General features: G+C 38.3%; 2 protein-coding genes and 1 non-coding gene across 3 annotated transcripts; all 3 read left to right on the plus strand.

Annotated features, from left to right (window-relative positions):
- The first annotated feature begins 524 nt into the window (after positions 1-524).
- LOC111608479 lies at positions 525-643 on the plus strand. The gene has a single exon (XR_002752691.1). It is a non-coding gene; the product is annotated as a 5S ribosomal RNA (ribosomal RNA).
- Positions 644-3,277: 2,634 nt separating this feature from the next.
- Positions 3,278-15,888, plus strand: LOC102234413 (XK-related protein 5-like). The gene is made up of 13 exons (XM_023331729.1): positions 3,278-3,518; positions 5,332-5,421; positions 5,522-5,627; positions 5,709-5,875; positions 6,272-6,405; positions 6,492-6,570; positions 7,461-7,630; positions 8,965-9,076; positions 9,192-9,359; positions 9,581-9,771; positions 10,535-10,612; positions 10,755-10,935; positions 12,581-15,888. The coding sequence occupies exons 1-13, from the start codon at positions 3,410-3,412 to the stop codon at positions 13,171-13,173; spliced, it is 2,178 nt and encodes a 725-aa protein (XP_023187497.1). The 5' UTR covers positions 3,278-3,409; the 3' UTR covers positions 13,174-15,888.
- Positions 15,889-20,579: 4,691 nt separating this feature from the next.
- Positions 20,580-22,154, plus strand: LOC102222585 (putative trypsin-6). The gene is made up of 6 exons (XM_014473029.1): positions 20,580-20,616; positions 20,847-21,039; positions 21,122-21,307; positions 21,621-21,682; positions 21,784-21,911; positions 22,005-22,154. The coding sequence occupies exons 1-6, from the start codon at positions 20,580-20,582 to the stop codon at positions 22,152-22,154; spliced, it is 756 nt and encodes a 251-aa protein (XP_014328515.1).
- The last annotated feature ends 743 nt before the right edge of the window (positions 22,155-22,897 follow it).

Genomic DNA, 22,897 nt, shown 5'->3' on the forward strand with positions numbered 1-22,897 from the left:
CAGATAAACAAACAAACAACAAAATCCCCACAAAGTACGAATGTAAATACAGCTAAAAAAAAATTAAAACAAAAAAATCAAGAAACTCCAACAAACTGGGATAGTAAAAAAATCCCATTTGGGAAATGGGCAGAATAAGAGAAGAAAAAACTTTGTACTAGACACAAAGTAGATTCAGGTTTATTACTACGCTAACAAAAGGTGACCTGGAAGCAGCTAACTGAGGACATCTAGCGGTGATGAGGTGAAACAGCACACAAAATGGCAGGATTTAAATCCAACGACAAAAATCAGAGTTCATAGTTCTTCTTTCCTTTTCAGTTAGTTTTATTTCTCTTACACAACTTTTTATTTATCTATGGCTAAACAATAGTCGATGTCATGTATTTGCTCCAAAAGCAAGAATGCTTAGCTTGAACCGAAATGGATGCTGTTAGCAAAGGGAAAGATGACATCAAAACAAAATATTCGTTTCTCTCGCTGCTTTGTGTCAAATAAATTGTCTGTGTCGCTGTAGGTTCTTCGTTTACGGCCATACCACCCTGAACACGCCCGATCTCGTCTGATCTCGGAAGCTAAGCAGGGTCGGGCCTGGTTAGTACTTGGATGGGAGACCGCCTGGGAATACCAGGTGCTGTAAGCTTTTGCTGACATTAATATGTCTTTTGTGAAAGATGACACTGAAGCACAATGTGCCAGGGGTATGAATAAATGTACAAGTTTTTGCCCATGTTGAGTTAAAAAGTGTGAAAAAGCAGAGTGCAGGTCGTTAGTGCCCCCTGGTGGCAGCAAAAGCGTACAGCACCTGGTATTCCCAGTGCTGAGTTTCTGCAGACGGTTTCCTCAAATGCAACTGCAGTTAAAATAATCAACTGTTGAAATCCTGAAATGTTTCGGTGACCAACTGTTGTGTAGTCAGTTGTTTTCACAGAGGGAATTCCAATATGAGGTTTGTAAACATGGTGGAAGAGACGCCGAGACTGGCAGCAGCTTAATGTTAGCTGTACTGATGAAAAAATGCTGGTGACAATGAAAAAAAAAAAAAACGACAGAAACAAAATGTACGGTTCTCTCGCTGCTTTATGACAGATAAAGTGTCTGTGTCGCTGTTGGTCCATCGTTTACGTCCGATCTTGGAAGTTAGGCAGTGTCGCGCCTGGTTGACGCTTCGATGGGAGACTAAGTGCTGTAAGTTTTTACTGGCTCTTTCACTAAAATATATTTTGTGAAAGACGACACTGAAGTAAAATGTGTCAGAGGTATGAGCTCCTCGGTGCAGATGACGTAATATCGACGTCACCGAATGCAGATGGGGGTCAGGAAGTAAATGCAGCCCGTTTATTAATGTTTGTTCCAACTGTTCTCATAGAGAGAAAGATAAATGTTATTTTCGTGTTTCGAAAGTAGTTGGTCACAGGGGAGTTAATTTGAAAAAGCTTACAGAAAAAAGAGGAGAAAAGTGGATCAACAATCTAAGCTAAAAACAGGAGGAAACTACAATACCAGAGTTTGTAGCGCCCACTTTTTAACAGGTAAGGATCGCGTCATTTAAATTGTATTTTCAGATATTTTATTGGACAGTTACTTAGAAAGATAAGCATTCATATGTGAGTTAACATATGAATGTAAGTTAACATTTCCCCACGCTCTCTTTAACCATGTTTTTGATGGGGTTTCTGATTGACCCCAGAGTATTTAGCTTGGTTTATCTAGCTAAATAAATCAAAAATATCGCTGGTAATTTAACTTTACAAACAGCACCCATAGTTACAATACCAGGTCTGTTTTGGATTGTCCAGGTTACAAGTCAGAAACAAATAGTATGCATCACAAATATCTTCCAATTGGTCAATATACAGCTGTGGAAAAAATTAAGAGCCCACTGCACTGAGCCCCATTGAAAACCTCCTGCTTATTCCACCAAATACTGATTTCTGAACTCTTCCTGAGTTAAAATATTAGTATTGTTGTTTCTAAATGAACATGTACTTGTTTTCTTTGCTTTACTTGAGGTCTGAAAGCTCTGCATCTATTTCCATATTTTCACCATTTCTCATTTTCTTCAAATAAAAACTAAATTTTTGCTTGGAATTTCAGAGACATGTTGTCAGTAGTTCATAGAATAAAAGAACGATGTTCATTTTACTCAAAGATAAACCAATAAAAAGTAAAATCAGAGAAACTGGTCATTCTAAGAGGTCTATCAAATTTTTCCAGAGCTATATATAAATGTAACCAGGTGAAGTTAAATCTCAGTATCCAAAATTAAGTCACATTTATTCCCTTTGTTTGTCTAAAGCGGGTTTCAAAGTGTCCAGCAGGTGGCACTGCGGAGTAAGTGGGCTTCTTAATTCTAAGCTTTAAGCCGCATTTATGTTCCGTCACATCTGCGGAACAGCCGATGGTCCCGATCTGAAGTTGTAAAGGTAACAGTGAAAAAAACTTCATAACTTGGTAAGCTGACCTAGGAATAATCTGTAACGTTAGAAGACAAATAATTAGCTTTGTACTGTAAAATTTACTGGTAGATTTTCCTTTTTTTTTTTTTGTAGCAATGAGGTTTTATTTTAATTAATTTATGCCTGTGAGCAGGGAGATCTGGCCCGTTGAGGGAGATTACGTAGCTCTGTGAAGGCGTGAGTGTTTAATATAAAAATATAAACCGATTTCTGAGGTTGTGGCCTCACTGTGTTGTTTGTTTGACCTGTTTTGTGCATTTGTGTTGTTCAGAGGATATAAATTGTCCAGTGAGAATCGACTTCACTCTGGACAGGCTGTTGGTCGTTTGGAAGTGAGTTTGACTTTGTTGATTTCTTTGAGGTCCTTTAAGATGTTATACATGTTTAAAGAAATGTCTCTTGCAAAGTTGTACGTTGTTTTTTTTCTAAATGTATAGAGTGTTTATGTAGTGGTGCTTTTTCTGTATTTTTGTTGTAGGGTCCATTTAGCAAACCCAGTACTGTTGTCAACGTTTTTATTTGTGATTCTCAAGTTAGGGAAATTGTATTTTTGTTTTTTTTTGTTTTTAGAAAAAATGTTTGAATTAATTCTTTTGTTAACACCTTTCACGAGTTTTTTTTTATTTTTTTATTTTTATTTTGTTTATACCAAATCAAACCAAAATTAATTAATGTTCCATCTGAGGACAGTCGGGAGATAAAACCCACTCACGTTTTTCACTAGGATCTGTTTGGCTCATTTGTCTACACTTGGTCACATAAATATAATTAAAGTCATGCTGGTGTGTCCGCATCGTGCTGTGTCGCTTTAACGGGACGGTCGGGCGGTGACGGTGGGACGGGGGGGACGCAGAGCTGCCGCAGCCGGACCGGGTGGGAGCAGAACCACCCCGGCCTGCATTCACCCATCTCTGTGAATCCGAGGAACTGATCATCTTTTCCACTCCACCATGCGGGATTACACGGACACCACGAGCAACGGAGGAGGCTACATGCCGTGTTGCCAAGTTTGCGTTTTCGTTTTTACCGCATTCCTGGTCGTTGCGGAGAGGACGGCCGGTGAGTGTTACCTGGGACACGCTCACATCTCACCCCACAGGGTGGCTAAAAACCTCCGCGTTTGCCGTGTTGATCTTGTAATAATCGGTTCTGGTTGTGTTACGTTTGCGGTGAGATGCGGGTTTGCTGCGCGTGAGAGCCCGTGTGGATGCGGGGCGCCGCAGACAGGATTCAACATCAGCATCAGCAGCTCCGAGTTTTCAACTCATTCTCACTTTAAAGCTGGCCTCTGTTGTCATGAATAATAGACCGCAGCGGGATCTGCAGTGAGTTCCCTATTTTTAAACCTGCATGCATCGAGACTGCTGACTCATGTCAGCGTGTTCCCTGCCTTTAAGTCTCATCTTTAAATGGTCTGCGTGATATTTTGTGATGGAGTCCAAGAGGAGCCATGTTGTTATATTTTAGCGCTCTTTTTGGATGGATGAGGGGATGGGCGTTTACCCCGGGATGGGGCCTAATCTGGCCGGACGGCCCGCCTGTTTGGCCGCTCAGAGGTTCAGATTACATGTATGGAGGAATGCGGGGAGCCAGAACTGCGGGATGATGATGATGATGATGCAGAGACGTTTGAGCAGCTGCTGTCACTAATGAGATGTTGAAGGAAAGGTCATTCAAACTCAGTCTGGACAGTCATGACATACAGGATCTGTTATATCCCAAACACCGCAGAGTGTTTCTCAAATTACTGTCACTTATATATAAACCTGGAGGATAAATCAGCAGAATTAGTTGCAAAATTAAAAAGACAGCCCAAAATGTTATGACGAACTAATTTAGGGACTTTCTAATAGAAATTAGTGATAGAGTTGTATTGTTTATCATTTATCGTGATAAATTTATTATGGTGATAAGAATTGTGATATAAATTTCAATTAATGCTGATTTTTTTAAAAAACAAACCGTCCATATTGTCAGGATTTCAATTTTTACTTTTTTTCTCTACTGTTTGTTAAACCAGTGTATCAATAAATACTAATAAATTTAAAAATTGGATTAAATGTAATTACTGTGTACAGTTTAATGATACAAATTGCACTGTTTTTATCGTAAAGAAGAGTATTACTTGCATTTCAAGAGCGGTATTCGTGTTTGTGCGTCTGTGATTGCATAAAGTTACCTAAAGAATATCACAATAGCGCCACAAAATATCCCAACAATACTTTAAGTCCATCTCTATGTCCACTCTGTTACAGACTGTTTGTATGTAAATGACATAAAACTTCTATAGTTTCATGGTTTTCTGCTATAATCCAACAGCAGAACTCAACATGTTGCAGAATGCATGTTGCTTTACACTAAAATTAGTTGATTCATATGATTTACTAAATCAATAACAGTAAGTATATTTTAGAGTCACATTTATTTCTCTAACTTATAATCTTCTGTGTGTCCACAGAAGACCAATTAATACAAATTACAAATTCAAGGGTCACTGCTTACAAATTTGTAAAGTAAGGATTAAATCATTTTCAGTTATAGGATGTATATGTTACTCCAGCATAGACCAGGAGCACAATTTAAAAAAATAAAAACCATACATATATATTTATAAATAACTGTTAAAATAATAATCAAGATGTAACAATTGTCTGCTGATACTGTTTGTATTATAGTTACATCTTTGAATTAAAAACCTTTGAAACTTGCAATTCATAAATCTTCAAATCAAGTTCAGACAGGCTGCAGAATTAGACATACTGAGATCTTTATTTTCTGTGAGAAATCAAGCTCTCTGTGAAAACATGTAAAATGTTAATTTTACATTAAAGTTCTCCTTTATTATTTATTGTGTTTCTTGTGTTTCCCCCAGTGATCTATTGCTTTGTGTATTACATTTGGATTGGCCACAACTACTGCTATGCTCATCTTGCTGGCTTCACGGCACTCTTCCTGCTCCCAGGTAAAAAAAAAAAAAAAAAAATCAGACCAAATAAATCCAATTACAGCCAGAGAGTGAAAACGTCCCTCTTTTTAACTTGTATTCCCCTGTGTGTTTGCAGGTTGGGGTCCACAGTGGCTCAGTTACCTGTGGTATCTCTCGGATGGAAAAATCCGCAGGAAATCTCTCAGATGGACTCACATATTACACCTGGGTATCTTTAAAAGGTGGGCAGACTTTACAAAGCAGTACATTTACTTCATTTAACCTTATGTCTGATCATTGGTTGCCATGTTTGTCCCCGGCAGGCTGTGGGACTGTATGCGTCTCCCGGATGAGGATGTTTATGGAAAAATCATGCAGCAGGCTGACGTGTCTGCGTTACGTCTGTTTGAGGCCTTGGTGGTCACGCTCCCCGAAACGCTGCTCCAGACCTACGTACTCATCTGCACCGACATAGGAGTCCGCTCTCCTGGTGAGCCGAACGTGAAGACCGCCGTGCGTGATTAGTGTGTGTGGCTGAATAAAGACAACAGAACAGCTCAAAACGTTTATCAGTCATCCTCAACAAAATTTAAATGTCATTAAATTGTAAAAAAAAGAAAGAAGGTAAAATAAACTGTAATGTGTGTATTAAGCTGCAACAAAATCTAATCTAGAATATTCTTTTTGATTGAGCTTGAGAGGGACTTTGGCTACGTTCACTCTGCAGCTTGAAGTGACCCAAATCAGATTTATTTTCCCGCCCTGTGGCCGTTCACACTTCTAAATGCATGCAACACTAGTACGTGTTCCCCAGTGTGAACGACCTTAAAGAGTCCCGCATGCGCAGTAGAGGGCGCAGTAACTCCCTGCTCTTTCCTCCCTGCAGCCTCGGTGTGTTTTGCTGTGTGTTTGCTGTCTCTGGCCTGGGCGCTGGTTCTCTACGCCAGATCCTGCTCACTCATCAGACCGGGACACCTGCACATGACTCCAGCTGCCATTCTTTGCCGACTCCTGTGGAGGGTGGGGATTATTCAGCACATATGCCTGAAACTCACAGCAGTCGTTTTTGTTTTCTGTGCGTAAAGATGCATTCTGTGTTCGTTCAGGTTGGCATGCTGGGATCCCGGTTTGCTGTGCTCATGCTCTTCACGCGCATCTTCAAGCAGTGGGTCCTGGGAGTCATTGGTAAGCCAAGACCTTATGCTGCGGTCCAGTTACCTCAGTATAAGAGGCGGGAAGAGAAACCAAACTTCTACTTCAGTAAGAGTAGCAGTGCTTCAACCTATTTTAATCAAGTGGAAAAGTAAAAAAAAGAAAGTACTTGGTAAGGCTCAGGTACTGAGTAGCTGATCAAAACACCAATATTATTCGGAAATTACATCATCAGACGGACCAAAATATAAAGTTATGTGAACATTTTGGTATTTTAAAAATCAAAATGAAAAGCATTTTAAAATAACATATTTACAAAATAACAAAATCAGTAAAAATTATTTTACAATTTCTTTCTATATAAAACTTATGAAATTTTAACAAAACTGCAGGTGTGTCTGTGTCTGGTGAATGTTTGACTAAAATAACAACTAAGTGACTAAAATCACTGTGGGTAGAGAATCCAGAAAAAAAGTAAGAGTAGCAATACTTCAGAATAAAATTACTCAATTGAAAGTAAAAAGTACAGCGTAGAAAAGATACTTCTTAACATACAACTGCATATTAGTTCCTTCTCTATATCTATAAAGAAAAAACAGGGAGGAGCAAATTTCCTCCAGAAAACTCAAAAATCTTGTAGAAAAAAATCAGAAATTTCTGGGATTCAAAAGTCTAAATTTTCTACTGATAAAGCTGAAACAATTTAGAGTTTTTAAACTCAGAAATGTCCAAGCTTTTTCTAGAAAATTTCTGAGATCTCAAAATTAGATTTTTTATTTTTGGGAAAAATGTTTTCTTTCTCAGTGGCCCTAATACGCTGTTGTGCAGAACAGTTAATCATTTCTCCCAGCCTACATTTAAACCTTTTACTTCATATTTATAAGGTGTTTGAAACTGACTTTGGAAGTGTGTGTTTGTGACAGGTGTGCACTGGCTGGGGGCAACTTTCTGGATGGTGTCTCAGCAAACCGACGTCATCCGTTCAACTAGTCGATGGAGTATTTTCAACCTCATTCTGGGAGCCGTTCACGTCTTTCTCTTCCTCAACGTGAAGTACGGGCCATCCAGATACCGCATGGCTGCGTTTTACCTGGTGCGTCTGTCTGCTGGCTCATCTCTCTCTTACTGGAAGGCATTGTGACAACCATGACTTATTTTAGAAAAAGGAAGTGTTTTATTTTGAAGAGTTCTTAACTGGAGCTGATTTTGTCTTTGGTTGCTAGTGTAAGAGTGACAATTGGAGTTATAAAAATGTAAAATGTTTTGGAAATGTTTTATTTTGAAAGGCAACCCGGCTGGGGGAGAGGAGCGAACGTGGAGTAGCGGAAAAGAAATTAAATGTTCGACACTGAGAAAGAGTTCAATTGTTTCTGTGGATTATTCTACAAAGGAGAATCTCAGTATCTGGACACCCACGAGTCTTACACTAGCTTGTCTTCTGTTGATAAGATACGAAATATCCGTTGAGTTTGCTTGCTTAGTAAAAACTGAACTTCTGTCATGATTTCAAAGGCTCCTACCTCGAGCCTTTGAAATTTTAAAGCCTTTTCAACCTTTAAAATTTCAATTTAAAGGTTGAAATTTTCACAACATAATTATAAATAATTATGTAATAATTGGAAAGACAGATCCCAATGTGATAGGACTAGCATAGCGGTAGAAATCAATCAATCAATCAATCAATCAATCAATCAATCAATCAATCAATCAATCAATCAATCAATCAATCAATCAATCAATCAATCAATCAATCAATCAATCAATCAATCAATCAATCAATTTTATTTATAAAGCACCCTTCCTACTAAAAGCAGCTCAAAGTGCTGTACAGATCAAGGTTTAAAAGATGCAGTTTGTAATTTTTGAATAATAATTTCCTTCTGATCCTCTGATCCAGTGATTAAAATTTTGTTTTGTCCTGGTTGAGCTGGTGGTTTAATCCACGGCTCTGGTGGAAAATTCTGTAAGCTACACAAGTAACCAAGTTAGAAAACTATTTGTCTTTCACTTCACAGGTCTGACATTTGTTTAATAATGGCAGCAAGAAAACCTCTGTTAAAAGAAAGCATTGTTTGCCATAGATAAATAAGGCAGCTGACAACAAAATTGATCTTTGTGACCCAAATGCAAATCGCTATATGTGGAGTAAATCCCTAACATTCCTTCCATAAAATAGGATGGTGGCAGCTTCATGCTGCGGGGATGTGTTTTTAATCATATGTAGGAAAGCTGGAAATTTCAAAGAAATTGTCCTTCTGATCTCAACCAGAAAGACATAAAAAAATAGAGGCAATTAATCTGAAGTTAATTAAATCTGAAGTCTGACTGCTAAAATGTTAGATAACACAAAACATTGTAAAATGTATGCACGAGAGACAGTAAGGTCTAATTTGTTACACAAATTTTAACCCCCACTACAATCCACAGGTCATGTTTTTAGAGAACGCTCTTCTTCTTCTGGCCTCCTCCTGGTTTTTTGCTATGGTGTCCTGGGACACTGTGGGGATCCCGGCTGCAGTCTTCTGCAGCTTCCTCATTGGTAAGGCATGCAGCCCTTTTCTCTATAAAGCATGCATTGAAATTTTAAAACTTTCTGTTTTCCCTGAATGTTTTTAATGAAAGTCTACGTTTTGATGAGTGCTTTCCCTCTGCAGGTGTGATAGCGTTGGTGCTGTACTACCGTTTCCTGCATCCCAAGTCTTTTGAGATCTTCCAGAGTATTCGCCACAGGGGGATTGGTGGGGCCTGCATGGAGCGAGGATCTACACTCTCACTGGAGGAGAAAGTCGAGCCCAATTTCCATCACCGTACGACATTGTCTGGTTGGTGATTAACATGTCTGCACATTTATCTTTGTTGTAACTATTTTTGTAATGTGCATTAAATAATTATTATTTTTCTTTAGTGTCTAATTTGACTTATTTTGTTAGAGTTCCAGATGTACCATTTTTTAAAATCCATTTTACTTAGTTTTTATTATTATTTTTGTTTAAAAAAGCAGTATGTTGTTTAAACAAAACATGTTTAAAAACTTTATTTTCAGGAGGTGGGACCCTAATGGACCTGCCCATCCAATGGGAAGGCTGGAAGCATCACCACTGGCTGCTGATTCGCTTAGCTCTTAAGACAGGAGACGTTTCAAGGATCTGGTCAGCGTACGGAGAAGGCGGACTGGCCGGACTCATGGGTCTCCCAGAAGAGATTCACTCCCCTGACGTGCATCACGTACCCCGGGTTTGTTGCACTCCTGAACTGTTGGTCTCTGTTCAATGATTAAATTTAAGGTGCATTCACACCAGCCCCGTTTAGTTCGTTTTAATCAAACTCTAGTTTGTTTATCTAGAAAGTCTGGTTCATTTGGGGATTTGTGAATCCACAAATCGAACTTTAGTAGAGACCAAAAGAGCCAAAACCAAAATCTCTGTTTGGTTGAAGTGAACTCTGGTGCGGTTCGATTGCATATGTGGATGCAACCGCTCCAAATGCAGGAAGTGGATTATAGCGCAGGCCATTCTGGGTAAATACAACCAAAACAAATGCCAAAGTCTAGCACTAGAAGAAGAAATGACTCGTGGTCTTTTAGAAAAGACAAAAGAGAAATAAAACAACCTGACTCCATTTTTGTTTACATTTAATGATGAAGGAAGTTATACTTAGTGTCTTCTTCAGCGGTTTTCATGTTGTTTCCTTCAGTGGTTCTTGGTGTAGCGCCACCTCAGGCGAAGGGTGAAACAGGTTATTAAATTAATTTGGTTCGTTTGACACAACGTAGTGTGAAAGCGAACTGCACCAGCTGAAAATGTAACAAATGTTGCAATATGGTTTCCTAATCCAACCACTTGAAGACTCCCTTAATTTTACCTTTCTTTTAAGTTACAAAGTGTGAACTTTATTGCTGTTTGTGTTTGTGGATTGAGGAAAATGTCCTCCCTTCCAGACAAGATTGGCTTATTTTGAAATAATGTAGTGGTTTGTTTTTTTCATTCCTGTTTGTCAGGTTCCACCTCCTCAACCGAGAGTTCTTCAAATCTCACACCCGGTTCCTCAACCAGCCCCGCCAGCTCCTCCACCGCAGGTCGTCCAAACTCCTCAGGCAAGATATTCTGTCTGAAACCTTGAATTGAAACCCAGTCGGTGTGAAATTGATGAAAGATGAAAACTGTGTGTATCTGTGTTGGTTGCAGTCGCCAGCTTTAGCTGTCTTTTCTGTACCCCAGGTGAGTGAAGTCGTCCAGCCACCTAAACCAGCTCACAGCAACATTGTGGCCCGACCAGTGAGAAAAGCTCCTCCCACAACCATCAAGGACATGAGGTTTCCAGAGATCATCCCTTTCCAGGAGGTCATTCCTGAGGAAACCGCAGAGGACGAATTAAGCGCGGCTCCATCAGATGATAAAGGTGGGAAACCAGAAGCACTGTTATAAAGTGTTTGGCCATGTGGGGGCAGTAGAAGCAAGCTGTAAATACTGTTTTGAGACAGTTTACATACACATAATTAAAGAATAGATGGATCGCTCTCGCCTATTGTAGCTGACCAGATTTAGGGCGGCCATCTTGGAGCGGTCGACCTCTCCACTCAGCGTCAGACGCAACGACGTATCAGCACATTTAATCGATCCTAATACACTTTTTTTGTTTTGTTTTTTTACTGGAAACCTTATTCAAACAGCTATCAAAGCTACATTTACAAAGAATTAAATTTTTAAATTATTTTTGAATTGTATTGATACATGGTTCAGCATATTTAAATAAGCTTAGTGGGGGAAACAACAGAAAAGGAATATAATATTCTGATATTGATGTATGATGAGCATTTTACAAAGCACACACCCGTAAATAATTTAAAAAAATATACATGAATACATATTTATATAAATATACAAACACAAATAATGATTAATATTGAGTAATATAGGCTATACATGTTTATATGCAAAGTAGGAGGGACGACCAAGATGGCCGCCGTATTTTCTGCACCGGAGCAGCCAATGCTGGGTCTATTTTTTTATTATGTCTATGCATATACACCTTTCACCCCTAAACACGGGTGACTGACAGCACTAAGACCCGCCTGCTGGTTCTGATTGGTTGTTTCTATTTAGCACTAAAAATCTCACACCCAGTTCCTCAACCAGCCCCTCCAGCTGCGAGAAGGCAGAGGAGCTTGATTGTTTTTTACACATTATCTGTCTTATTGTGACGACAAAGTGACAGTTTCAACAAATATGTTAAAAATATTTTTTATTAAAGTTACGTACTGCGGCTCTAAATAAGAAATGCAATTAAAATCACACATGCATAATATAGTAATTTTGATATTGTGGTAAAACCACACCACCTTGGTGCCAGAGCTGGGTAGTAACAAGTTACATTTACTCAATTACATTTACTCGAGTAACTTTTTTACTTTTAGGAGTATTTTTATTAAGCTGTACTTTTTACTTTTACTTGAGTAATTTTATTACGAAGTATTTCTACTCTTACTTGAGTAAAATTTCTGGATTTTCTACCCACTGAATGAAAAACAAAAATGTTTTAACCAAAAATTCACCAGATACACACCCCTGTAGTTTTTGTTAAAGTTTCACTAGTTTTTTTATTAAAAGAAACTGATTTGATTTGCTTTTATAATTTATATGAATTATTGTCATTTTCGTCCTTAAAATACCCAAATTTTTACTTACCTTTATATTTTTCTCTATCTGATGATGTACTTTTTAAATATTAAATAATTGATTGATCAGTTACTCAGTACTTGAGTAGACTTTTTACCAAAATACTGTTTTACTTACTTGAGTAATTTCTTGGCTGCTTTCTACTTGTACTTGAGTAAAACTATGTTGAAGAACTGCTACTGTTACCTATGTACAATTTTTGGGTCCTCTGCCCACCTCTGTCTGGCACCAAAACCTTTTATTGAAAGAAATGTAATTTTTTTAAATTACCTTCTTTCTATTAAGCATTTTATTTTCGGAATTTATGCAACTTTAAGGTGAGTGGAAACGCAGCTTTGGACATTGACTGTTTTGCTCTAAATCTAAAGGTGATGAGGACTTCCAGAGCGCTGCTTACGGCTCACCGTCTCTGTCATCTCCTCAACTTGGCGGAAGCCTCCGGCACATCGACAGCAACGCCGCGTCTCTCACAGAGGCGTCCTCCTCCGTGGCCTCTCTGGACATCAAGACGCCCGGCTGGTCCCCTGAGCGCCGCTCTCCTCTCCTGTTGGCCTCCCCAGAGAAGAAGGAGGGAACCCCAGCAGAATCCAACACTACTCTGTATTTCAGCGCAGATGCGCCGTCGCCGTCCAGCGGCAGCTACCTGGGCTGGGGCTCGGAGCTGTCGCCTATTTCCTCCTACAGAAGACCCTATCGGATCAGAGAAGCCCGCTTTGTCACGTCCACCCCTCGACTGGAGGCTGCAGGTGGAGCTGAAAGCCCCGGCCCGGCGCCGGTTGTTATCATTCCTGCCACTCCCGGCACAACACCGGGTACCACTCCAGGAGGAACACCTGGAGCCACCACACCTGCAGCTTCCACTCCTGGTGCTGCCACTCCTGGTACTCCACTCACACCAGTCATCTCCCACGCTCGCAAACAGATGGTGCAGTTTGTGGACTTTAGAGAGAATTTAGTGTAAAGTAAAGGAAAAGCTAACATTTCCAGTTCAGCTGTTCAGTATATAAAGCATTCTTGTATTAACTAACTTGTTGGAGAATTATGAAATCTTTTTAGGCAGTCATAGAGTTCATCTATAAAATATTTATCCTTTTGTGCAGACAGATTATATTACATAAAATAGGATTGTAAACTGATGGCTCTTCCAATATATGAACAATACACAGATTTGTAAGAGTTAACCCTTAAAGGTGACCTATTTTGTGTCCACGGTCGGGTTAGGATTTATCTATGGGCATTTTCTTTGCACAAAATAATTATTAGATAAAGACATTTACTCTGTTATTTTCAGAATGAGCTGTTTTAGTGCCTCATGTCACTTTAAATCCAAATAAGCTGCTGGCCACACCCCCCAATTCAACATTCAGGAGATTTTTGAAGCGGCTTGTTTTCCAGACACCATAAAACTTTAGCTTGTTGTCAAAAAACAGCTGGGTGTTTTTTTTAAACGTTTTTAGAAGCAGTAGAAACACCAGAGGAACTACAAAAACCTCCAAATTGTGACATTTGGGTAATAGGTCACCTTTAACTAACTTGTTGCCGAGTTGTGAGATGTTTTTAGGTCATCATAGAGTTCATCCATAAATTATTTATTCTGTCTGCTCTTTTGTGCAGACATATTATATTACAGGAAATAGGAATGTAAAATGATGGCATTTCAAATATCTGAATGTTACACAGGCTTGTGAGAGTTACCACTTGACACGTTACTTGTTTGTTAGTGGTCCGCTGGTTTGGGATCATGTTATCACACTTACATTTTCCAGCTGGTTGTAATACGCATGGACAAGGTTTGAAAAGTCTGAACATCTTTAAGTGACACATTATTAAGTGACACATTGAAAATACTATTATTAAATCTCAGTAATTTAAGTAAAAAGTGAAACTCATATATTATAAAGATTTTTTGTACAGGTAGGGATTCAAATTGATTACTTTCATTAATCTTGATGAAATGGATTAGAGTTAATGATGAGCCAAACTTCTTCAAACTTTCATAAATCTGAATATTAGAAAAGACTAATAAAAATGACCTTTAATATGACATAATAAGCCTACAGAAAGTGATGTTGACTTGGTTTGGGCTCCTTCTACCACACTTTTTCCTTCCACTCAACATTCCATTCATATGATTGGATTCAGATCTCCAGATACTTTCAAGAAAATGGCTTTCACACTGTGAAGGATATCAACGACTGAAAGAAACTGTATGGTTTCTGTATTGAAAATACTTTTTAAATTATCTTTATTGCCAGCTTAATTTTGAGCTTTGGTTAGCTGTCAGCAATATTTATCACTTAATGCAATACTTCAAGGTAATATGCAAGTTTCACTTTGCAGCATTAAAATGCGCATCAACAATTGCTGCTTTCAAACAGACTAATTAAAACTGATAAGCAAAATAATTTGTAGAGAAATCCACATTGTCTTTATTTGGATTTTAATTTAAAATAATAATGTGGAAAACCTTGTTGATAATCGAGGGATTTCACTTATTCTTCAGTCAGATTGTAACGTGAAAGGTCAAAGGTTGCATTTTAAACAAAGGGATCTGTTCATGTTTTATTTCCACTCTTTGGCAAATTAACAAAAAACAGATAATGTGCATGTTCGTAAAATAGTCCTGATCAATATTTCATGGTTTCTGAAGGTTTTTCTGCAGATTGTTTTTATTGCTTGTGTAGCTGCTAAATTCTGAATCATTCAGGCATAAAACAGTTTTGAGCAAAAATATTTTGCCTCATAGTTGATGGCAGTTTGTCACAAAAAATATGTTTTTGCTAATTTCTTAGCTGAATCTATGAACAAATGCCAGAGTTAATATTGTAGTACCAAAAATGTGATGTCCAAGAAACTACTAGCTGAAGACCAGTGGTTTGTAACTCTAGCTAGTAAAGAAATGTTGATTTATTGAACTAGACTGGTGGACCCCAAACTTGCAGCTTGTGACTAACAAAACAGCAGCGTAAGAAATTCACCATCCTACACTTTTAAATTACAGACGTTTCATAGAGGCTCAGGTGGTTCTTATTTGGTCATGTGATAAACGCAGCGCAGGATTGTTTCCCTGCAACAAAGAAGAAATATCAGCGTTTTTGTTGTTTTTTTACAGTGTGAAAGAGGAAGGGAAGAATAAAATGTCAAGTTATTGGCCATAACAGCACTGTTAACATCAGATATCAATATCGGTCCAAAGTTTCATGTCGGTGCCTTCCTACTTGTGAACGCTTCACAATCCTGATCAGTTGATTTGCACAAGAACAGAACAGAGGATTAAACAGCCGCTAGGGCATAATTTATTAAAACCGGAGATATTAAGAGTCCCTCAGTGTTATTGAGCTGATTTGGAAATAAGTTTTGTTGTTTCAATGGATAATAATTACCTATTTAGACACCTTAAGGGGTGATTTCAAAATAAGGTGCATGAAAATAAGTCTGCGTTTTAAGTTCATGATGCTAATCCAGCATCTTACCATTGCTGCTCTGCAAAAACACAAAATCTTACCAAGTATTTTTTGTTTAATTTTTTGTGCAAATGTCTTAGTTCACTTCAAATAGGACAAAATCAACAAGTTACTCTTTAGCATGAAATATGAGTTTGTTTAAAGTTAATAATTCCTCAGTATTGATTTTAAAAAAAGTACTAGATCCACTGGCCGATTATTTCACTTAAAACTTGTACTTTTTTGGCAATATTAATGAATTATTTGCTTTAAACAAACTCCTCCATCTTGCTGAAAAGTTAGTTTTGTATAATTTCAAGTCTACTAAGATATTTGAACTAGAAATTAGACTAAAAATGGTAGAAATTGTTACATTTGTAGTGTGAGGTGATGGATTTCTGTTTCTTTTTCTTATCCTGCTGGTTTTTTCAAAAACAAAACAAAACATGGCGATCATATTTTGACTGGCTGCTGGCTTCTTTTTTTAAGAAGTAGAGCTTAATGGTGGAAACGCAAATAAATAGTTTAGTAAATTCCTTTCCCAGTTAGACACTGGTACCAGTTTGGTGAGATGAGGCCTAAAAGAGACAGCATCAACTGCCAATACAATATATTTATTTTATCTTGTCGTAAAAACTGTTTTTATCTCTTCTGACACTTTTAGCATAAATGTTCTTCTCCATGATCTTTCTGGTAATTTAGTTTAATTTATGAAGAAATCTCACTCTCACTCTTATCTTAGGAAACCACAGATATTGACCACTTTACATTTCAACGCCGTTAACTCTTTCAAAGCAAAATAAAAAAAAACAAATCGATGTAAAGCTTCAGACTTTCACCTGATTGTTGTTTATTATTACTTACATTTTATATATGTATATTTCTAAACTTTGACTCAATTCCTTATTAAAAAATAAATAATTAGATGGTTTTCATTCCAAGCTAACAGTCTGCTGGGAGGAAATGACTACAACACTTTATTTGCTTTCTTGTTTTGTAAAATTAATGACCAATTTTCACTGTTTACTGAAGACTAAGGTCAGAAAACCAGATCTTGAGACAAGGAAAGGAAAGATAGGGGAAGACAACAAAAGGAGCCAGAATGCAATGAAGGTAAAAGAAAACCCAAATAAAAAACATAACTTAAGAAACGATGAAAAAAACAACCTGATTAAATTAGATTAAAAAGTGAATATATAGGAAAGGTTCAATAAAAAAGGAAAATGTTTGAACTGATGTTTTATTCATGCCTTCCATGCTGTCTGTTGTGTTGATTTTTCATAGCGCTGTGATATTATAGCAGACATCTTAATACATCAGTGTTTTTGAGCCTGTAAAATAAATGTGTGGTATATTTCACAGGCAGGTAAGCTGCTCTTGTTTGAAGACATGAAAACTGAAGATTAGAAAGACATAAAAGAAAGAAAGAGCTAAAGCTGACATGCTTTAGGCAGAGCCGATCTATTACTAAGAACAAATCCATTCACAGCATCATCACTGCATGGTTCTCAAAGAAGCATATAGGAAGAAAGGACAGTAATTTGAAAAGACATGCACAGTATTGTAGCTAACATTAATTTGTATGTTTATGCAACAGCAATAAGGCAGCTTATGCAATGGATATCTCACAGCGCTACTGAGAAAAATACACGCTCATGCACCAGATACGCTTCGCCTTGTAGAAATACTGTCAGCTGCCACACTTGCCTGCTTTCCCTTTGGTACTTAATGAAAATAAGAATGTTGTAAAATATTTTCATTGGGTTTTTATGTGTTCAATTTAAAAAATTGAAGGTTTGTGTTGGATGTTTGTGTAAAAAGCAGATTTGTGAAAAGTGTATCACTGATGCAAAAACTTGCTTTTTTCTTTTTTTTTTTTACAAACAAGCATCACCTTATTTGTGCAAGGCTTTACACAGGACCTCTGTGGTAGAAGTGACCCATAAAGTGTGTTATTGATGTGACAAAAATAAAGACATTTATCATGACGCAAGCAAAGCTTTGTTTTATTTCTTTCATTTATTCATCTATTCTCCTACTATGGTGCACCACCCAGGTCCATTTACCAGTTTCAGGACCCGACTAAAATCCTAGTATCAGTACTTTGAGGAATGATACTGGGTTAAATATAAAACAGACTTTAATGCATAAAATGTTCAAATGTTTCATGTCATCCAATTGGAACAGATACAGAGTGACTTTCACCGTCCAGCGCTGGGCTCCACTCAGCTCACCTTAGAATAAACACCAAGTGAAGCAAAGATTGTAGAGCGAGTTCTGCTTTATTTTCTCCTCATTCTGCTCCCTCTCTAAGGTTTTCCTGCTTTAATCAGTTTTTGTTTATGTGTGACTGTCGTCACTCTTAAATGTTATGGTTGTGTCAGCGTGCAGCTGAGTGCATGTGAGCAGATAAAACAGAAAAGACAAAGAGTCCTTTTGTCCATAACAGAGTGTTCCTTATGAATTTATTGTAACATTTCTTGTCTATAAATTTACAAGATTCATAGTTTCTTTAACGAAGGACATTTTAGTTACATTCGTCTTTTTGTTTTTCACAATGTAGCATCAGGGCATTTTTTTCTATTTTTTTGTATTCATGTTTGTCCTTAACTTGATCTTTGTTAGCACATTAGCTCCACTTTACACCAAACTAACTTTTAGCAACATAAAACAGATGTTTTATTTGATTGGCAAATGAATATGTAATAATGTTTTTAATTAGTCAAATCTCAGACTGTTACTCGTCAGTTTGTCTTGTTACTCCATGCCACTGCTCCTCATCCCTTCTCTATGGTTTCCTCATGGTCTCTTCATGTCTCTGGTTTGGGTTTATTTCTGTTCGTTGGACTTTGTGTTTTTTTGTAAGTTTGATTTTTAATTAAATCTACAACAGAACTTTTACATCTCCTGCCTGCTGCATTTGGGTCCACACTTCAACCACACACATCATGACAGACGGTGGTAATGCATTGGACTTTAAAGGCACTCTGTCCATCATGGTCAGTTTGGAATGAATATATATAATGTAAGCATTTAAATATGAATGTTTTTATAGTCAAAATATTTGCTGGAAATGATGCCTATTGTATATCTAAAGGCCTCTGGCCTCCGCCCCAGCTGCCGCTGGTCTCTTAAATCGCAGCACCATTTCCTTTAAGCTTTTCATGACTAGTAGAGGGGATCCGTTTAAAGTTACATATAAAACGCACCTGAAAACAAACGGAGTTATGGGTACTCTTTTATTTACAATTTCCTCTTTTCTATTTAAATAAAAAAGGGGGCGTGCTTGCCCACCCAACCTGCCCCTTCTACTTCAGATCCATTCAAGCAGCCCATCCACACAGACGGCAGAGCGTCCGAGCACTGCAGCTCCAAAATGGTGCAGTCATCAGGTGTCCGAAAGAGAAATACCTCAACTATGGACCCAGCAGGTAGATTACCCGAGAGCAGAGACGCAGCCTACCTAGATCGGCGCTTATCAGCTGGTGTGAACCAGGTGGAAGAGTAACAATGCTGCAGAAACGCACAAATGGCTTTATTAATAGGTCCAGCATCCACAACAACCGCAATCCCAGCCATTGAATGTAGATGGCTTGACGATCTCAGTTGAGCAATCAGGAACACAAGCCACTCAGGCAGCCAACATACACGGGGAGAAACAGTCACGCACACACACCTTAGCAGCACCATCAATCACGGGGCGCTTTTGGCTGCTCCTAGTGCACAAAGCGGGGAGAATGGTACTCCTTCCACCTCAGTCGGGCCAATGTCGCACCCCGAGTAGTCTGATCATCAGAAGCCGCTCGTAGGCTCTCTCTAATTTTGCAGCTTCATTGCAGCCAGCAGACCGTATCTCATCCGCCAAGCTGCAGGCCAGACTGACGCCTATCAGTCCCGTCAGATTGCAGGCCCCAACCGTCGCCTACCAGTCTCGCCAGACTGCAGGCCCCAACCGTCGCCTATCAGTTTCGTCAGACTGCAGGCCCGACCAACGTGGTGCGCCTATTAGACATCCGACTGCAGGCCTGCCAGGCCTTGGCCCGGCTCCCTCTTTTTGGGGGAAGACTATCCCGAGCTCGCCGAGCATACCGCCTGCTCACGGCGATCCTCGGCTCACGGTCTTCTGCAGGGTCCGAGCGCCAAAGAAATTGTACCATTAAATCTCTTTAACTGCTACTTTCTTCTCTGTGTGAGTCTCTCCTGATTGAATTTGCATTTCCAACAAATGCAAATGCTCTTCACCATGCAGCAGTGTAATTTTGTTCTTTTTCAAAATCAAAGTAGCAAACTTTTTTCTGCTTATCACAGCTCATCAATAAACAAAATTATTCTACTTTCGGGAGCAAAGGCATTTGTGAATTCTCGTAGATTGGAAACCAAACAGTCTTTCTTAAAAAAAACATTAACCTGAAAACAAAGACAAGTCGTTCTTTCTTCAGATAATCAGTTTTATTTTATCAAGTTTACAATCACGTTTTCTCTTGTGAAAAACTCACTGCAAGCTTGTGCACTGCAAAAACAGAAAATTTACCAATTATTTTTAGTCTATATTCTAGTTCAAATCTCTCAGTTAACTTGAGATAAAGCAAAACTAATTTACAAGTAACTTTGCATGAAAATATAGGAGCTGCTTGTTTTGAGTCAATTCCTTAATATTTATGAAAATGTTATTGTTTCATTGGTTGATTATTTAAGTTATAAGAGTGAAAAATGTTTCATTATTAGTGAAAAAATCTGTCAATGGAACAAGAATGTTTTTCAAGTTTCTTTAGAACAATGAGATGTTAAAGTTTCTCTGTATACAGATGACAGCGCAGATCAGTTTCTGTTCTGTGATTGGTGGCTTTCTTTCCAACAGGAAGTCATGAACAGGGTTTAAAAGCTGCTGCAGGACTGCAGACATTCACAGGAAGCTGGACCAGCAATGGCTCTGCTGAAGGTTCTGCTGCTGCTGGGGCTGGGTGAGTCGGAAACACTGGACACACTGGACACACTGGAGACACTTCCACTGGTTCCAGTGAGGCTGCTGCTCTCTGAGACTCTCAAACTTCCTTCTGATTCTGTTTCAGACTGAAATTTCTTTGCATATAAACTGCGATGCTTTTTAATCTTTAACTGTTTATCCTTTTTCTGTTCCAGCAGCCATGTTTGCTCCTGATTTCTGAGTAAAGTCCTCCTTTTTCTTCTTCAGGAGTTTCAGTGAACTCAGATGTTTCTCTGCAGAAGAGAATCATTGGAGGTCAAAACTGTGATGACACAAAGCGTCTTTATCACGTTCGGCTGGAGAGCAGCAATGATACTCATATCACCCGCTGTGGAGGATCTCTGATCCACCCTCAGTGGATCCTAACTTCAGCTCACTGCTGGAAGGCTGAGCCAGGATGGTAGGAAAGAAACATAAAGACAGTTTTATCTGCAGATAATCAGGTTTTCTGTCTGTTCATTATAATCTAATATTTTATGCAGGACTAACGTAGCAGTGTTGAAAGTTCATCCACGGACTGCTGGGGAGCAGAGACAGATTATCCGACAAGCTCCTGTGATTTATAGTCATAATTTCCAGCACCATGACATCATGTTGCTGAAGCTTGAGACACCAGTAACAGATGTCCCACTTCCTCGGCTACCAGACCGCAGGTATCGTCTTAGTAGGTAAGTCTTTCTCTGGTCAAAAACATGACTTCAGGTTTTCTTTCTCCACTCCTCCAGTCCTGCTGCCTCTGCTTCAGCACACCTGACTCAGGTAATCAGCCACCAGCAGAACCAGAACCCGTTTAGCTCAGGTGTGTTGGACCAGAGACATGTAAAGGACGTAGGAAACACTGAGGACTGGAGGTGGACACTCCTGTGTCAGTGGATGAAGTCCTTCATGGATTTATTTTCTGTTCTTTCATTGTTCTTCATAACAATTAATTTACTATATTGTTATCGTGTATTTTTACATTTTATACCTCTTGTGTTTTAGAGGCAGTGTTGTTCAGCTGGCAGGAGAGGGAACAACAACCACCGGCCCCAACAATCAACGATGTGAGAGAAATATCGAAGTTATGAGAATAAAATCTTTATTTCTGTCTCTACAGAGAGGGTTGAGTTAAAAACATGTTTATGATTCTCATGTTTCTCTACAGTAACCCCCGATGCTGCTATTCCACCACATCTTCAATGTGTCAACATGGAAGTTGTTGATGTTTCCCTCTTCATGCCATTAACTGGGGCTATATTCCGTGCTAAAGCACCGAACAAGGATGTCTGCTATGTAAGTTTGTTTCTTCAATATCTCTCTGCAGCGATTAGAAGACTTTTCTGTTTTACAACATAAATAAATATATTGATATAAATTTTTCTACAGGGCGATGATGGTGGAGCAGCGATGCTCAGCGACATGATTTATGGTGTGATTTCTTTTGGTGGAGCATACTACGCATGTCAGAGACCTGCTACAATCTTGGATGTGTGTGAATACAAGGACTGGATTAAAAGTATTACTGGGCGTCAATAAAACAGAAACAATTATGAAATAAAATTCTCATCAAATTTCCTTTCACATATAATTTTATAATTGTATCTTCATTAATGTTGCAAGTGAATAGAATAAATTCATAGTTTTGTTTTTCTCACCTGATCTTGACCTCCCTAATGGAGCTTTCTCTGCATCAGAAATGAAAAATAAATCAATAAATGCATGAAAAAGAAACATTTCCTGGCTGATTGTCTTTACATTCATGGTTCAGTTTGTTCAGTTGATATTTTCCCTGAACTGAGTCTAAAAACGTGACGAGTTTTTATTCACATGAAGAGGAACACCAGAAGTAAATTATTTATTCAGTTTTTGTCTTTATTTTACATCAAAAATGAACATGCAGCATCTAAACTCTGCAGCTCTGGAGTTACTCTTCCTGATTTAGTTCTAGAGAACTTTAAACTCCAACAAGACCAAAGAGCTGTGCACAAAAATAATGAAACAGAAGTCACATAATACAATTAACAAATAATAAAATCCTAATAATTTAAAAATAATCATCACATTTTTAATAAAGATACAAGAAATAAAACGTTAAATAATTAAAATCATTTTAAAAGTCAATATATGGAATGAAAGAAGTTTTAAGAAAATATTTAAAAACAGGTAAAACTAATAAATATGTTCATTATGTAAAAATTGTAGAAAAATGTAAATAATTTACCAAAGAGAGACAGAAAATTCCAGCAAGAGCTGCAGGAATAGGGGCATTGTGTGGCGCA

Source organism: Xiphophorus maculatus, chromosome 4 (genome assembly GCF_002775205.1).
Source record: "Xiphophorus maculatus strain JP 163 A chromosome 4, X_maculatus-5.0-male, whole genome shotgun sequence".
Lineage (NCBI taxonomy): Eukaryota > Metazoa > Chordata > Actinopteri > Cyprinodontiformes > Poeciliidae > Xiphophorus > Xiphophorus maculatus.

What these genes read in the sequence shown, in the direction of transcription:
- LOC102234413 (XM_023331729.1), top strand. Translation starts at nt 3,410, where the DNA reads ATGCGGGATTACACGGACACCACGAGCAACGGAGGAGGCTACATGCCG. An exon ending in GGCACTCTTCCTGCTCCCAG is followed by an intron (nt 5,422 to 5,521) that starts GTAAAAAAAAAA and finishes GTGTGTTTGCAG; the next exon opens with GTTGGGGTCCACAGTGGCTC. An exon ending in GCATGGCTGCGTTTTACCTG is followed by an intron (nt 7,631 to 8,964) that starts GTGCGTCTGTCT and finishes TACAATCCACAG; the next exon opens with GTCATGTTTTTAGAGAACGC.
- LOC102222585 (XM_014473029.1), top strand. Translation starts at nt 20,580, where the DNA reads ATGGCTCTGCTGAAGGTTCTGCTGCTGCTGGGGCTGG. An exon ending in TGGAAGGCTGAGCCAGGATG is followed by an intron (nt 21,040 to 21,121) that starts GTAGGAAAGAAA and finishes TATTTTATGCAG; the next exon opens with GACTAACGTAGCAGTGTTGA. An exon ending in CGGCCCCAACAATCAACGAT is followed by an intron (nt 21,683 to 21,783) that starts GTGAGAGAAATA and finishes GTTTCTCTACAG; the next exon opens with TAACCCCCGATGCTGCTATT.